This window comes from Ambystoma mexicanum, chromosome 12, assembly GCF_040938575.1.
Source record: "Ambystoma mexicanum isolate Mex_15411 chromosome 12, UKY_AmexF1_1, whole genome shotgun sequence".
NCBI lineage: Eukaryota > Metazoa > Chordata > Amphibia > Caudata > Ambystomatidae > Ambystoma > Ambystoma mexicanum.
This window is the reverse complement of record NC_090936.1, coordinates 164867913-164885176: the sequence shown is the minus strand read 5'-3', so window position 1 is coordinate 164885176 and position 17264 is coordinate 164867913. Positions and strand designations below refer to the sequence as shown.

General features: G+C 44.0%; 2 protein-coding genes across 3 annotated transcripts in view; both read left to right on the top strand.

The window, feature by feature from the left end:
• The window catches only part of PTPRR (protein tyrosine phosphatase receptor type R), a 1074582-nt gene extending 1069599 nt beyond the window's left edge, over nt 1-4983 (top strand). For both annotated transcript variants that reach the window (XM_069628248.1, XM_069628247.1), the window contains exon 14: nt 3668-4983. In XM_069628248.1, coding sequence (XP_069484349.1) covers nt 3668-3761 — 94 coding nt within the window. In that variant the 3' untranslated portion in view covers nt 3762-4983. The remainder of the gene's footprint in view (nt 1-3667) is intronic.
• Nucleotides 4984-6779: 1796 nt separating this feature from the next.
• Nucleotides 6780-17264, top strand: part of PTPRB (protein tyrosine phosphatase receptor type B) — a 442488-nt gene continuing 432003 nt past the window's right edge. The window contains exons 1-2 of the mRNA XM_069628245.1: nt 6780-6970; nt 14252-14650. Of these exons, the coding sequence (XP_069484346.1) occupies nt 6898-6970; nt 14252-14650 (472 nt within the window). The 5' untranslated portion in view covers nt 6780-6897. The remainder of the gene's footprint in view (nt 6971-14251; nt 14651-17264) is intronic.

Genomic DNA, 17264 nt, shown 5'->3' with positions numbered 1-17264 from the left:
GTGTGAAATGAATAAAACAGACACTCCCTGGACAGGGAATAAGGCACAAAAGAGCAGGCTGCGAGAGTTGAAGGAAAAGTTTATCTAGATCTCTAAGAACGCTCTGACCACATCAAGGTTACAACACATTATATAAGCACATTGACATATCTAACATATGATGCTACATTGGACCCGGATTGGTCAGCCAGGGTGGTGTCTTAGGTGTGGGCATCATCTCTTCCTCCGGGTTGGTTGCTTGGTTGGCGGGAGGGTTGACGTCAGACATCTGTGCTCCGGAGGGGTGAAGGTCAGGTCGGTGGTCACTATCTATCTAAGCTAATGAATACATTCTAAATAATGCATGCACTAAATAATGGTTGATCAAAAGACCCTCAGTAGTTTATCATGTCACTATACAAATCACGCAGGTATCTATATCATCTATAACATTTGGGTTATACAGGTCACAGGTTTAAGGGTCTTGACCACCATAATACTCTCATTGAACTGTGGGGTTAGCCTCACAAGAATCTCAGGTATGTGGCATTTGTTAGTATTAGGCACGATATACTGCAGCAGGGGTCTAATGTTAGTTGAGGGTCTGTTGGGTGGGCTTCATAGCATGGTCAGCAGTCTGGCACATGAAAGGAATATCTTGCAGGGACAAAGGGTTAGAATGGCAATAAGTTTCAACTGGCGGGGGTAAGGGGGCAAGGGCACTTTTGTGGAGATGGACGAGTTATGTGCTTAGCTCATGTTGGTTCACATGCAAGACAGTGATCTCAGAGGAAAAGAGATGTGTTACATTTATTATTTGTTGCAAGCATCTCCGGCTTCAGCCTGAGAATGGAGCTGCAGAGTTTTCCAGTCAGAGTGGGAACAAGGGTGGGGGCCATGTGCTCCGAGCTGCTGCGGCGGGAATAGGGAGAGAGGCATTTTGTACTATCGCAGTGTGGCCTGGTCACCAAGATGGAGTCGAAAAGGGGTACAAAAATGGATGCCCTGTGTCCTGCTCAGTGGTCCCATCTACGCAAATGTAACCCAAAGTTAACATCGCATAAGGGCGAGGGGCGTACCCACTACTGGAGGCACTTGGTCCGAGTTTTGTATTGAAAAGTGACGGCAGAGAGGGGCCTGTTGGCCCCTCACTCCCACACATACCTAAATTGCACGGAGGGGAACTACTCCATTTTCACTTCTTTACAGAAGTCCGCTAGGCCCCGTGGACACTGTCAACATTTGCAAAGTGACCCTCCATTACTGTTCATCAGGACCTCCATTCAAACTATTTTGCTTTATATTTTTGGGGCTATTTATTGATTGCGAACCTAGCTGCTGGAAGTAAAGGAGTGATTATGGGCCTACATTGGAGAATGGAAGGGAGAAACAGTCCTTACATGGCATTGATTGTAGGCATACCATGTAGCATAGACTGGCATAGTTAACCTTTACAGTTAGTGGGCAACATGTAACAGTGTTGAAAGGGAGTTGGGCATAGAAAAATGGGGTCCGATATACAGTGGGTATGATGTTTCACAGTCTGGGGGATGTACCTGTTTCTTTCTTTTGTTGCATTTTCACCAGACCTGACTTCTGGTGATGTGCTGCTTGCCAGAGGTAGTGAATTTGTTTCCCCGGTAGGAGGGAGCGTGCATTGTGACGGCTGTGTAGATGATGCAGCTGGCTTTGAAAGTGTTGCGTGCTTGTAGAGTAGCCAGTGAGACTTTTGATGGGGCAGGAAACTATGTGGAAGACACTTCTCATAAGTGCATCTTTTGTAGTAGTTAGGTCAGTGAGCAGTGTTAGTTCTGTCCAAGTGAAATACCACAATGGCCTGTAAGATGGATCTAAAATTGGTGTCTCGTACAAAGGACCTGATTTTCAGCACGAGTAATAGTTTGTAAAACGCTGTCTGAGTTTTCTTCACTATGTGTGTTTTGAAGGATATGTGGCTGTTTTTGTGGAATCCCCGAGACTTGCCACAAGGTGTCAGTTGCAGGGTCAAGCCCTCAAGGGTAAATGTGGATGTTGTGGCTGATGAGTAGGGTTTTCAAGGGTGCCATGTAGAGGTTGAAGATCATGGCTGAGAAGAGGCATCTGTTGGAGACTCCACAGTTATGGGTAGAGATGGTGATCTGGTGGAATCCACCTGGACACACTGTTGGCAGTCTTCTTGGTAGAAGCTAAACTAGAGAAGGACGTTCTCCTTAATACCCATTGAGTTGTGTGGTATGTTGGTGAGGCCTTGTGGATTTGAACGCTGCAAAGACAGGGACTACCAGGAGGCAGGGCTGTTCATCGTCAAGGATGCAGAGTGCATTGTTTACAACTTGATGGTGGCTGTGCTGCATCTGGAGCCTGACTCATAGGTCTGTATGAAGCCACAAACATCTAGGAGTGCTTAAAGTTGGATGGCTATGGCTCTTTTGGGGATCTTACCTTGGATATGAAGGTGGGTGATGGTGCAGAACTCCCAACAGCAAGGAGATGGCAGAGGGTTTCTGTGGAGTGTGTCTTGAGGATGACCAAGTCACTCAAGGTTACTAAAACGCTTATTCTGATGCTGATTTCCCATGTCTTGATTTCTCATCTCTTGTTATTTGATGTCCCACCTATGCGTCTCCTCACTGCAATTGACCTTCATCTCTGCCATTTTTTCCAACTTCCTCCCACCTCTTCTACGACCCTCTCCTTAACCTGTCTTCACCAACTTCCTTTTCCCGCCCAACTCCAATGCCTTGCTACCTCTGCATTGTTAATAAATGCATCCATTGTCTGGACCATCCTTATCTTTCTTCTCTTATGACTCTTTATTCCCGTGTCCATTCTCTTTTGTGTCTCGATGTCTTTGCCCAATCCGACTTTCTTTCTTATACTCCCTCCCAGGACCTGTCCATTCCTCCCATCACTTGAATCCTTTTTACACTCCTCTATTGATTAATGATTGCTGTCGAAATGTTTCTTACGCACCATGTTCTATAATTATGTACGGCACCTGGGCAAAAAGACTTTATAAATCTCAATAAATAACGTCAAATGTAATTGCCCATCCATAATTCCCACAATGGCAAATAACATCCATACAACAGGTTGTCGTAAATGCCACATTGGTGGAGGACCCCTGGTTAAATGGTTATATATACGAATTGTACGTATGACAATTGTTTGAATGACAATTGACCTTCTGCACAATTGACTGAATTTAAACGGTCAATTAGGAGATATATGCAGGGGAAACCCCCATTTCCCCCCAGCCAATCCAACCCCCATCCCCAACCCCCCACCCAATCCCCTTATGTTATTATTACCCCGACCCAACCCATTATATATATATAAAAATGACCATACGGTCAATTGTGCAGAAGGTCAATTAGGACCCCTGTTATTCTAACAATTGAATCATTCGAACAATTGTAAATGAACAATTTGGGTAATACCAGTTAAATGTGGCTATATGCACGCACAATGTACCTGTACCATTCACAGTGTGGCAGTACCACCCATGTGGTATTAGCAGCAATATGCCTTGAGGCCCATGCGGCGCGTAATAAGAAATAACTAAATAATCATGATAATATGAAGATACTACTTTGTAAAATGGACACCAATAAGTACTGTGAATTCTACTGTAAGTGCCAGACATGGCTGCAGCCATTAAAATGAAAGTCTTGCCCATGTTTTTCAGAGGCGGGATGGTCCAGACGAGCGAGCAGTACGAGTTTGTGCATCACGCCCTGAGTTTGTACGAAAGGAAGCTATGTGCAGAGACTGTCCAGTGAACCCGGAAGCGGATGGTGATTGGAAGTGAACCTCTTTTGGTAACCTGGAGTTACCAACCAGCAACCTGCACAGGGTCCATCCTACGCTTTTGGTGGAAAGACTCGGCAGACAACCTCTGGCTTGAACTGGGGGTTTGAGGGTGGGGGCCTGTCAAACAGGAGGGCAGGAAGGAGAGCCACTGTAAATGAATGTATTATAAGCCCCCTCCCACGAATGCCCAGAGCTCTGTGTACGGATGCTCCTCTACGTGGCTTCGTGACATATGTATCTTACGGATGGGTTCATGTATGTACCAGTTCTAAATACCTGCCATATAGAATGTATGTACGGCCAGTGGGCGCGGCCGGCTGGGTCTGTGGTTATCATGTGTATAAAAGCTTTAACGTGTGCAAATTCTGTCTTGTAAATGGCCTCATGGTATATAACTCTGTACCTGTCAAGTGCTATTATTAACCCGTTGTTGTGAGGGAGTAAGGGGCCCCCCTCTAATCGCAGAACATTCCTCGCTGCTGTTGTTGCAAGAAGTCAATTCTGAACCTGAAACAAAATTTCACAAAATGTCACTTGTTTTCTGTTTTCTTTTTATTGTTCAACAGCTGCCAATATTTTCTAGCAAAGTGTGCTTTTTTTGTACCATTAGCAACGTATTGTCGCTATGCGGTCAGTCTTATAAGCAGCAACACAGCACAATGACCTCGTTGCCTGTGTTGAAGCTTGGCCTCTCCTGTGGATTGTCTTAGGGGCTGGCCTCGATCCAGTGTATTTGTAAAGCTTGTGAGTCGTATTTACAGTATATAACAGTAAGGGGTTTCAATAAATGTCTGTCTTTTACAGAGTTGGGAAGCTTTAAATGGGATCTCTGAAGAAAGGTCCTTTGTGGCTCCTGAAAGCGTGCACATGCATTTGTGTGCTTTGTGTATTGCTTCCAATGAGCCCAATACAAGTTATTGTCACCACAAAGCTAAAACGTACTGAGTCCACCTTCAAAGTGTTGGCTATCAATGGGTGCTCCGCATGTGTTCAGCTACTCAAGAAGAAACAAAACAATGCGGTCTGTCCTCATAATGGTATGTCTTGTTTGGGGACCTGATGCTGGCATTCCCATTGACAGAAAAGCCAAGACTCATGTGTAAAGGGTAATGAAGAGTCGGCCATTTTGGAGCGGTGATGTCAAATTTGGTTCATATAAATGTCCAATAAAGTACACTTGATGACATGGAAGAGTATGCAATTTGTCTGTTCTCGTCTGCAGCTGTTCTCAGGTGGGCTTAACCAGCAACATCTCTATTCTCGAGTCTTGACTGTAACTGGCCCTGAAAAAGCAGAACAATTGCAGGATCCGCGAAACTCAAGCTGAACTCCCACAAGAAGACACGATGGATGTCTACTTTGCCAGTAACATCAACCGACCAGCTGAGGCGTGCAAATACAGATTCACTACTGTATTTATTGAGTAGTCAATAAGAGAGTGCCGAGGCAGTGTTAGTGTAGGGCGCCATTACATAAGAGCATCGTTTGATTGAGAGACATACACCAGGTGGTGAAGGTGTAAGAGTGAGAACATATACAAGAGGCGGGACTGAAGTACATAACAATATTTTTAATATTGAAAGTCTGGGGCCAGTTTTGATTCGTATACAAATTGCAAAGAGTGGCCCTGAAGAGGAGAATGCAGATGGGGTGGGTCGTGGTTAGTTTGGATAAGAACATTGGGGAAATTGGGGGCTACTTCCATTGCTAGCAGGTGAAGTCTGAGCCCTATTTTGAAGGGTTCTACTGAAGAGATTTCATTGATGGCCATGGGGACAGTATTCCAGTGAAGCGGGGCAAGTATGGAAAAGGAGCGAAAGCTGGTGGGGGCACAGAGGGGGGGGGGGGGGGTTTATAAGTTGTGAAGAGACGAGTACCAGAGTTCGAGAGAGTACAGCGAGATGCAATTGAATCCGAAAAAAAAAATGTACTTTTCCATGTGCTGCCTGCACTCTCTTATTTTGTTCCTTTTCTCATTCCTTTTGCATGTTTGTGCAATGCATGTCAAAATAATGCCATTTGCTTTCCAGCCCTGCCTGTTAGTTTTGCCGTTGTTACACCTCTCCTTCAAAGAGATTATTCTTAGGTTTTAGCGAGGCGTTTATAATTTGGAACCCTGTCAGAACGATGCTGAGAGAAACTGCACTCATCAGTAGAGGGGCTTCATGACACGCATATTGGTAAATGTTGTGGATGGGGGGGGGCATCCTTGCTGAGCAAAGGAGTAGATTACTGAGACTGGATTGAGTTTGAGCAGCTCTGCATTTCAAAACGAGTGGCCTGTTGTTTCGATGTTCTGAAGGCAGCAGTGGAACGTTATGCGATGGGTTCTCATTCCGCGCACTGTTGCCACCTGTGTGGCCTCTTGGCGCTCTTAAAGCTGTGTGACAGTGTGGAGTCAAACGAATATAAAAGTGCAAACAAAGTTTTGAAATAAAGTGGCATGTTCATCTATATGTAAAAGTGCTTCGTGCTGCGTGTGGGCCTGCTTCTATGCGCTCCACATTCTGCCATGTAAAAGTAGACGTATGCATATGGGGTGGTTGGTTCAGGATCACACGGTGTGATGGAGTAAAGATATGATATCTGGTCTCTGGGCTTCAACGTTGCTGCTTAAGCTTCCAAACCACAACTCCTGGTGTAGTGTGAAGAGCGCGTCTATTTAGGTGCACACATGCTACTGACAGGAAACACCCCGGAAGGAATTCAGACCCTGACAAGAAACACGGGCCCGCCGCGAGTGCCACCCGCGCGGCGGCCGGCTAACATGTCATTAAGGTGCCGAGGCCGTGTTTACGCCGCACACACCTGCAGACATGTGCGCGCAGCGCGAGATCACAGTCCCCTCTCCCCCCCATCCCCCCATGACAACGGGGCACCGCACTTCACTCGGCCTGGCCGCCTTCGCAGCCCCAACACACACAGCAGAGTGAGACAGTCGATATTGGTGAACGATACGGGATGACAGTCCGGTGTAACTGTCCCAAAAAACAATTGAATAGAAGGAAGTGTTCGTCACTGACTTTTCCCCCCGTGAAGGCGCGTTTCCTTCCTCGGCCAGCGCCGCTCCTCGGGCTCTGTGGAGAGCAGCATGGAGCGGCTGTGATGGGGGCGAACATGGACGCCTTCTTCAGCCCGCGGCTCGCGCTCTTCACCTGCCTGGCGCTGCGGCTCGCAGGTAAGTCGGGCCCCCAGGGGCGCGGGGAGTGGGGGTGGCGGCGCGCGCGGGGCCCAGGCCACCGGGGCCGACTCCTGGGTCGCTCCCCCTCTGGGGACAGGCCAGGAAAGGCCGGCTGTCCCGGGCCAGGCGGCTCACGCAGGGCCCTCACGCCTCAGGAGATGTTTAATGAAGAAAGCGCGCCTCCCGGGCCCGCGCAGCGCTCCAGAGCGGGGGCACGGCGCGCGCGGCGTCCCCGGGGCCCGCGTAGAGCCCTCGCAGGCCAGGCGGGGTGCGGGCACCTCTGCACGACGACCTTTCAAACGTCTGAGGCGTTTGGGTGGCCTTTGAAAATGAGGACCGTTGCCACCCAGTATTTAAAAAAAAGAAAACAGGTCTAGGAATATTTACAGCTGTGAGGGTATAGCGAGAGTATAAAGTCAACTTACTTCGACAAACATCATTTTCATGGCTACCGTGTTCCTCTTTTCTTCAGAGCTGCCCTCACCAGAGACCCTTTTATGATGTCTTATTTGTGTTGCGTGATGTTTAGGGGTGAGCGGACCGCTACGACACCCTCCTCTCCATAGTTGCCAACATGACCCATTCCAGTCTGTAGGTGCTTGTCCAGTTCTGGCTTCCAGGTTTTATCTTTGCATTGCGAGATGTGTACTCTGAGTTTTCTAATGGGAATAATCAGAATTACCTCCAGATTGCAAAGAAAAAAACATTGCTGAATAAGCACGTACAGATTGGAATGGATCATGTTGGCAACTATCTTTGGAATTTCTTGTTTATATAAATAGCGGGTATTGGGTGCGTAAGAAAAATGTGCTCTATTGAGGATAGCCAAGACCCCAACTCATGGAATACACTTCCTCATAGAATACACTTCTGTGTTAAATGAAAGTCCAGAGCTTTAAAGGTGCTACTTGCTGTTCGTGAAGTCAGGTGGGCACCCTTAATGTGTTGTTACAAGGTCGAATTTGAATAGACTCTAAAATGGGTTTCATTGATAGTGAATAATAACAGTCACAGCTGCCTTCTAGTTGTGAACTGTAACTTGATATAGATATGGCTACATGGCTACCAATATGGGTGTCACCATTCTGTCTTGCTCCAAACCGGATCCCTTTTTTCCACAGGTCCTAACAAAGCCTTGGCATGCTGCCATAGTGTTGTGCAGGGAGTCTGGTGGCAGCAGGGCCTCGCATTGCATTATTCGCTACTACTGCACGGCCGCCTCTTGTGGGGTCATCGTCAGCTCATCCACTCTTTTAGATAACCACACGTTGGATTCTGGGACTTGTAGTTTGACTGTTCAACATTATGCAACATTATAAAGTTTTAAAAAAAACATTATGCAACATGGGCATACAAGTCCCAGCATGGTGTTAAGTTAAAAAAAACAGTACTGTAGGAAGTAAATCCTGTTGACATGGGTTTGTTTTCACATTTCATACTATTATGGGCTAATCCACTGTGACTGATTTAGTACCAAAACACTCTATATCTGGGCTCTTGTTTTCATGGGTTCATTAAACAAATAACATTATATTCTAGCATGTGCAGCGTTCCAGGTATTCCTTCATGGAATATGGCACATTTTTCTGGGCGTAGGTCGACCTGTGCAACCAGTTGTTTGTCGAAATCCATCTCTTAAAAAATGGTTCCAAAACCGTTTCAGAAAAATCACATAAGCTTAATGTGCATTTGTTGCAAAGAATCTTACCAGAGCCATATCTTATTAGAACGTTCTGGTGCACAGTGATGATGTCATGAAGCGTGGTTAGCCTCCATGAGAGTGAAACAAAATATCTGCCGCTTCCAGGCAGCGTGTTATAGTCTAGAGTTTATGGACAGAAGGAATACAGTCAATATTATGGGTGGTTACGAATGCGTCCCAGGCCACGTGACTTTAACTGGCGGGGCTTTGCATTCTGGTACTTATAGTTTCTTTTTCTCTTTAACTTTAGTCTGCAAGTCATGCATGCGAAGAGCTGTTAGCTAAATTGGATGAGAGTGACACCTGGCAGATAGCTCGCACTAACATGCCACACAAAATGCAGGAAATTATTCTCCACTCAACTTTTTATTTTCGGCTTTTAGGTGGCACTGTAAGTATCACCTATAAACTCAACCTACTGACAAAGGAAGTAAAGATAGGACTGAGATTGGATGTGAGGTGGGACGCACAATATGTGGGTGCTGTTTGTGCTTTACCCACCATTGGCTACCAATGGCCATTATAGTCCCTATGCCTATTCTGACCAGCCCCCCTGCCCCACCACCACATAGCAACCCTCCCTCCACGCCACCAAATCTCTTTGTTTTAGCTCTGTGCCTTTAAGGGGATGCATTGCTACTTATAAATAGTCTCCTGGACATAAATGGCCTAATTGAAGCTTTGTCCCTTCAACCACTTGATTTATTAGCCGTAGGTCTGTCTTTGCAACTATTCCGTACACTGAATTCCTGTTCAAAACTAGCATTGGCAAATCCAACAGTCATGGTTTGTGTATAGGCCTTAGATAGACATTTGCCAGGCACTGATCAAATATTTATTTATAGAAATCACAGAAAAGCAATGCATTTTTGGCACAAACACGCTTACAAAATGTACCATTGATAGCACAGTGGAGGGCATGGGTCCTTGACAAAGGGGTGAGAGAATGTGACTTGAAGACCAGATGTTGCAGAGGAAGGGGAAACATAAACCATGGATGAGGAAACGACAGAATAACATAGGAACGGGATGGTGGAGGAAGTGCTAAATTAAGGATGGAGGGGTGATGTAAAAATGCAGTAGGGTTGTCTGGGTGGGTAAGGAGAGCAGGAAGCAGGGTGATGGAGTAACGTAGAGTGCTAGGAAACAGGTTATTCAGAAAGGAGGAGGTCTTGGACGATGGATTTAAAAATTGGTAGAGTTGGGGTAGTACAGAGGACAGGAAAAGCATTCCGAAGTAGCGGAGCAAGGAGAGGGTGGAAGCGAGAGGGAGCAAAGGGGGCTTGAGTACTGGCAATGAGGGGAGCTGAGGATGATTGTAATGAGTGATGGGAAGAGTAGGGAGAGAGATGAGCCGATAGCTAGGGTGGAGAAAGTCCATGGATAGTTTTGAAGATGATGAGAGGTTTACAATTAGCTCTTTGTTTCATAGATAGACAGCCAAACTGGCGACGGGCCGAGGAGGTAGAGGTAAAGCGAGAAAGGATGAAAAGTGTGCAGACTGATAAGTTGACGGCTTTGCCCAGAGGTGAAAAAGCATAGTTGATAAGGCCATAGAGGAGACTGGCACGGTAGTCTGATCTAGAAAGGGCTAAGGAAGAGAATATCTGTTTAGCAGCATTGAAAGGAAGATGACAGATTTTTCTGATATTGAGTCAGTTGAGTCTGGCTGCAGTGGCAGATTTGGAGATGAAGAGCAAGAAGTTGTGAGATGGGTCAAAGACAACATCAAGATTACGACGGAAGCAGAGTAAGGAAGGTAGTCAGGAGAGAAAAAGAGGGGGATTGTCTGTTTGGCTGGGAAGTAGAGAACTTCAGTCTTTGTGGAGTTGAGCATGAGGGATAGAGATGCCATCCAATATTTGCTGGCGAGAGACAGTTTGACATTTTTGACAACAGCTCATCAGGTAACGAGAGAAAGAAAAAGATCTGAGTGTCATCAGCGAAGAATTGATAGGGGAAGCTGCCAGAGGGTATCAGGGCACCAAGAGCTGAAATATAGAGAGTGAAAAGAAGTGGACCAAGGACATACCCTTTCCCAGGTACTAACACCATTTGCTAGATGTTGCAATCTTATGTCCAGGTAGTACCTTCATGGCAGTGCCTGGAAAATGCCCATGCTATGCCTACACAAAAGACAAAACTGGTGGCTTTGACAATGCTCGGGACTTGCAGTTTTGCTTTATCCATAATAAAACCTAGATTACAAGTATCAAAATGCATAAAAAAGAAACAGCATTGGATGAACTACTCCTCAATAACTTGGACAAAGTTGACAAGTGCACAGGTGTGCTAGTTTTGGAGCAAAGACACCCCTTCACAATTTAATTAATGGACAGTCAAGTGCGAGCAGACACCATTATTGGGTAACTGAAGACTAATTTATCATGAGTTGTATAGCACACTGCTCTTACTGAAGAAAATTGAAGTCCATAACAGTTAATGATATTTACCAACCAAAACCAAATCCTCAAAAGCATAGCCTAGCTTTGCTGCCGATAACATAGACAGGGATTTATTGAAACAAAGGTAAGCAAACTGCAGTGAAGACGTGAATGTGTGACCGCGTGGTTTGTTTCTAGGCTTACAGCTTCTTAAAGCAAGTTTACCATGCTCAAACTATTAACTAGTCAATAACATAACATTTCACTGAGCAGACAATAAATAGATTCACTGTCCGCACTAGTGCAGCAAAGAGGACAAAGAGATGCCTAATGAGAAAATGGCGTCTTCAATGCAACGCGGCTGAGGCCGAACTTCACACAAAGCACTGCACTCACAAGAATAAGCACAATCAGTGTTTTAGACAAAACAAATACTGATATCCACATACACACAGTAAGCCCTATATATCTTATAAGAGAGATTTAGATCGCCTGGTGGCCTTCAGATGGCCTTCCAAGAAATACACAACATAATTGCTTTGTCCTTTTATACACAAAGGCAAGGTAGACATGCACACATTACAGGTAAACTAAAAGCGGACGGCACCCAGAATAATACAGAGAGCTCAGACTTAGTAATATATGTCTCTGAAGCAAAGACTGAGATTCAAAAGTCTAAGCATGTCCACCCAATACCTTTCTAACATTTGTACAAGCATGTACAACATCAGGCTCCCCAGATGACCCCATGCCTTCCATGGTGTACATACAGTACAGATGTTGCACAACCTTATTCTTTCTTTGATAACAAGAGTAGACCCTAGTGAAAGCACTGAAGCAGTGACAGTTCCACTCTTAATGAAGCCTAGTCTGGATCCCACTGATCGAGGAACCTTTCACCCCACATCAAACCTGACGTTGATTTCAATAGTACTGGGGTGAATGTTGGTCAAGCAGCGTTAACCGTTCATTCAAAGTGATTCGTTTCTCATTGAACGGCTGGCTCTGGAGGAGGCCACAGTTCCGACTCTGTACTAACAGCAGCCCATGATGATCTAAGGAAAGTAATCCAGCACAGACGATGTTAAGGCCCTAATACTGTCAGATCTTTGTACCTCTTTCGGAACTGTCCCCCGTTGGGTACTCCTAACACGCCTCAAAGATTCCAGCCTGCGTGGTTCGGTGCTGAGATGGATGGCATACCTTTTTGAGTGACAAGATAGCAGGCAGTGTATCTTCTCTTTTACATCTGATCTTATTCCCATTAACAGAGCAGTACCACACCAAACATCAATCTCTGTGCCACATGTTAGTATTTCTGTACGATCATTGCTTTAATTATTACAACTATCTGGATGAAACACATCCTTGCGCTAAATGCTTCTAATGCCATGGATCTTAAATTCTTGCTGATTGTTTACAGAGATATATTGACAGGGCACAACTGGCTAAAGTTGATCTTCAAGAAATCTAAAGTTTTGGTGGTTAATCAATATTCTTTGATGAATCTTCAAAGGGTCTGGCCAGCCGCCATCAGCTGATCTTTGCTTCCATCAGAGAGTCTGAGAATTCTAGGGCTACTGCTAGAGCCAAAGCTCTCCCTTAATGATCTGGTCACACATAAAGTAGGGTCTGCTTTATACTACCTGACCATCATTAAAGGGGCCTTCCCATTCTTTTGACTTTTCCACAAGTACAGATGGTCATCATATTGGTAACATTTGAGGATTGATGATGTTAATGTCCCCCGGATTGAACTCTCTAAGTAGGGCCCCACTAGGCCACAACTGCTAAGCAATCCTGGATTGCCTCTTCTTACTAATACACAGTGAAGATGTGACATCCCTCCAGTCCTGGCTAGACTCCATGGGCTTCCGGTAGAGAAGCCTGTCAAGTTTAGAGTAGTTTGCACTTTTCAGAAAGCATTTCTCCATCTAAGTCAATGGTTCATGAAAAACCATCTGACTCACTACCAACCCAGATGGGACCCAAGATATGTCAATACAGGAGACTATGGATTGGAGGACGCACCCTTGCTGTTCAACCACCATCGCTATGGCACTCACTCCCAAACTCAATGCATGAGATACTGGACCACATGAAGTTCCAGAAACAGCTCAAACATTGGCCTATTGTGCTGTTAGGTTTGAAATGCACAATATCCTGTAACAGCACCAAGGCGACACTGGTGTGAACGTGTGCACTACAAGACCCCAATAACATAAATCTAAGAAATGGTATTTGCAATATCACTGCTGTTATGTCTCATATGGCACCTTCAAGCAGTTCTCAGGTTTGACACCTTGCCCCATGTCATTATGAACACCTTAAGACAATACTAGATGTTCAGCCAACAGCGCTTTCAGTGTTGGGACTTGCAATTCTTTGTTTTTCGTTATAAGTATGGACCTAAAAGTCCCCTGCCGCGGAATGGTGTTAGCTCACAAACCATGATTGCATAAAAGTGTTCCTGATGAAATGGTGCCAGCTCGCTACTACATGTCTTGTCCTTTCAGCCATAAAAGACATCCCACTCTGTAACTTGTAAGTCAATGGCTATAGTGTGAATAGTTAAACTAAAAGTTCCAGCATGGAAAGTGTTGCAATCTAAATAGGTGTGATGGGGTTGGCTGTCACATAGGGTGTGGGTTTATTTGACCTAATCACATTTGATCGAATTTATATGACATTTTGTTTCAGTCTAAAATGCGGAGGGATACCCCCGCAACCCACCCCCCACTTCCCCTTAACCTAATCTATACCCTTGCCCACCCCATATATATGTTTAATTAAATTTGACTGATAAAAAGGTCAAAAAAATGTAATCAAATGTTTTTAGGTCAATGATGCTAATACCGTCACATAGACCACTTGGCAGTCACACTTACCACACTAAATATGACAGCGATATTTACTAAAAACAAACACAAGCAGCCATTTTATCTGCGGCAAATACACAAATATGCTACCTTCTGTGAGAAAAAGCAACTGCATTAACTATGAATTTTAGCTTGCCCAGATGAGTTTAATGTCCAATGGCTGCTAAATGGGGCACGACACCCCTTTCCTCACTGAAGTACATCGCCCAATTCTGCTTCAAAAAGTCACACTGATTGTATAAAAACAAAGTGTGGTTGGATGTTATCTGTGCACATGGGATTGTTTTGATGTGTGTTGGTTTTCATCTTCCAGAGGGCTTTCTGATTGTCCATGTCCAGAAGCAGCAGTGTATTCTTGGAAGCCAGGTGGTAGTGAGTGTGGGAATATGCAACATCAGCAGCCAAAACCAGCAGTGGATGTGGACCGAGGACGAGAAGCTGCTCCATGTAAGGTCCCGCCACTGCCTGAGCATCTCCAACTCTTCTGCCAAGCACTCTCGCCCGGCCATCTTCACCAACTGCTCCCAGGCGCCTCGATGGGCGTGCCACGACAGCGACGGCCTACTCGAGGTGGCCGACCGCTCGCTCTTCCTCAAGAAACAGGGCCCCAGGGTGGTGGTGAAGATGGACAGGAAGTACCCCAACAGGTGGAAGAAAGTAGAGGTGAACGAGAAGGGAGAACCTGCATATGAAAGTCTATGCCCTAAAAAAGGTAGGTCGGGCCTCGCTGGAAAGGTCTCATTAACGCCTCTAATCGTTATATCTTTCTTTACAAGCATAGTTTACATAGGTGTTGAAACACCAGTAGGTGATAACACAAGTCACCGAAATGTACTGTTTCATTTCGTTTTAAGAAATGTATTTATTTTAAATGTTTACATTACGCAACCAAATAGGCATATGTATATATGATCACATGCCACTGTTGGGGATGTATAACATAACAAGTAAAGCATTTGATAATATATTGCATACCATTATTCACAACATGCTATTGTAGCATGCTACCTGTTAATAATAATATGTTGGACTGTATTGCAGAATTTCTTAACAGTATATAATTGAGGATACATTCGTGGGTCTGCAACCAGAAGCACTCCGGATGTTTTGGGCTATGACTCCCATGACCACCCCCCCTACCCCCACCCCTGTTGTCTATGATGGCTAGAGCGGATAGGAGTTGCAGTCTAAAAGATCTGGAGTGCCAAAAGTTGTAGACCGCTAGAACATCAATGGTTGATTAAAGCCCTGAGGTCTCACCAGAGTTTCACCAATGTTTAAGGGATATTATTAGCCAGACACCTTTGCTTTCACGCACACACGTCAGGGGCAAATTAGGGCAAGAGAGAGGAAACATTCTAACATGCAGTAACCCTAGACTTTTAGCTTCAACACATCTGTGTTATCTGAGATGGACCACAAGGAAACCGAAGGGCTGTTATTTTACTTATGACAGCCCTTGAACTGCCTTCTATTATTTTATCTCACTAAGAAACTGGGTGCACCTAGTATTTATATAAATGTGTTTAACTTCCAGCAATCGCTGATTTGCTGACACTGATTTACCAAAATTAAGACTGACTCTACAAGCATCTGATCATTAGAAAATAGAATTATTGTTTGACATTAGCAGACAATTATTGTGTGACATCAGCAGTGGAAGACAGAGTCACACTCTTACTCCAGATCAATATCTAATAAGGGTGTTTCTAGTATAGTGTGATTTTTCTAACATTCAGCCCCACAGGACCATTTAAATTGATCCAAACCTTTCATCTATTGTCATTTTATATATTGAAGAAACTTTAGATAGCTTCCCTTTTCCTTTAATTTCTTTCTTTTAGAAAGCAGAGTTATATGCTCAACGGCCTCAGAAAAACGTGTATTTTTATTCTAGTCACGTTCCCCACTGCTGTTTTCTAATCTTATCAAGTCAAAGGATATCTGCATTTGAAGTACATATGAGTAAATAGTTGATTAACATAGCTTTGCATTATGAAAAATGTTAGACCTTACCATCACATATCATATTTCCATTTACCAAGAGTTACTCTCTATGCCATTTTACCCAAGAGTAAAAAGTAATTAGAGTGCATTATATGATGGCTTCACACAAGAAAGGATTGCCGATAAAGGACAAAAAATAGAATGTCTTCTTCCCAGACAGTTTTACCCAATCACTGAAATACTCCTTAAATCAGAATATAGATTAATGTCTTAACATTTGTGATGTTTACAAAAACACACAGGGTTTAGCTCAGCTTGCATCTTTCATTACTTATAAGTTTGTTAGTTAAATTGTCTTTCTTTTTCTTGGTCATAAAATCGTTGAAATGGAACAGAAGCATGAAAATATATCTGAACTACTGGATTCAATCATCATTGTTATGCTGTCCAACTGGTTCCACCACCTTAACTTTAATCTTCTTTAGTGTTCACCAAGTCTTTTTCCTCTTCATAAAATCATAACTTCAGAGAAATATTTCCTCTTTTTTTTATAATTTATTTATTTAGGTGTGTATGGCAAATTACATGCCTTTTGCACCCATAAAAACATGTCAAACATTACATTATTATTGAATTCATACCATATCACAATGCAAAAAACATAAAATAGAAAAGCAGAAGGAACCTAAATTGTTAAAATTCATCAATTCGTAAGACCAATAATTAATCAAAATGAGGGAGATTCTCATCTTGATGAAATACGCATTTTCCTATGAATGTGTCCACTCTAAGCTTCAGTCTCTCTATACAATATTTCCAGATGTGAAATGCTGCAGCAGGAATAACCAGTGAATTTACCGAATAAATTGTGGACCAGAATTGGTTGTAAAGGTAACCGAGATTGACACTATGAAAATTGGCATAGCCCTTTTTATATTGGAGAAGTAATTCATTGCAACCAGTGAGGATATGCCTTGATGTTTCAATGTGTGTATTACATAGTCCATACAGACGTTTTTCTCTTGGTGTCCCATTCCATGCTCCAGTGTACTCTTATACTGGTAGGATATTCAAACGTTAATATAAAACAAATTGGTGCCGCTTTAAGCTGCACCATTTATCTAAGTAACTAAAAGGGGAATTCAATGCAAATCCCTGCCTTGCATATTCAACATGATGCCTTTTTCCCATTCAATTCATCAATGCTACCCACTTTATCCCAAGGTGCTCATTTTCATGTAAGCATTATTTTAAAATGCCCAGTATCTTCAGCTTCCATTAGTGGAATTCAAAGGTTTTTAAAGTGCTGGTGTGCAGTAATCAGTAGATCTACATAGGCCTGATTTGTACCGATTCCCTTTGGCCTAGCCAAGACCGGT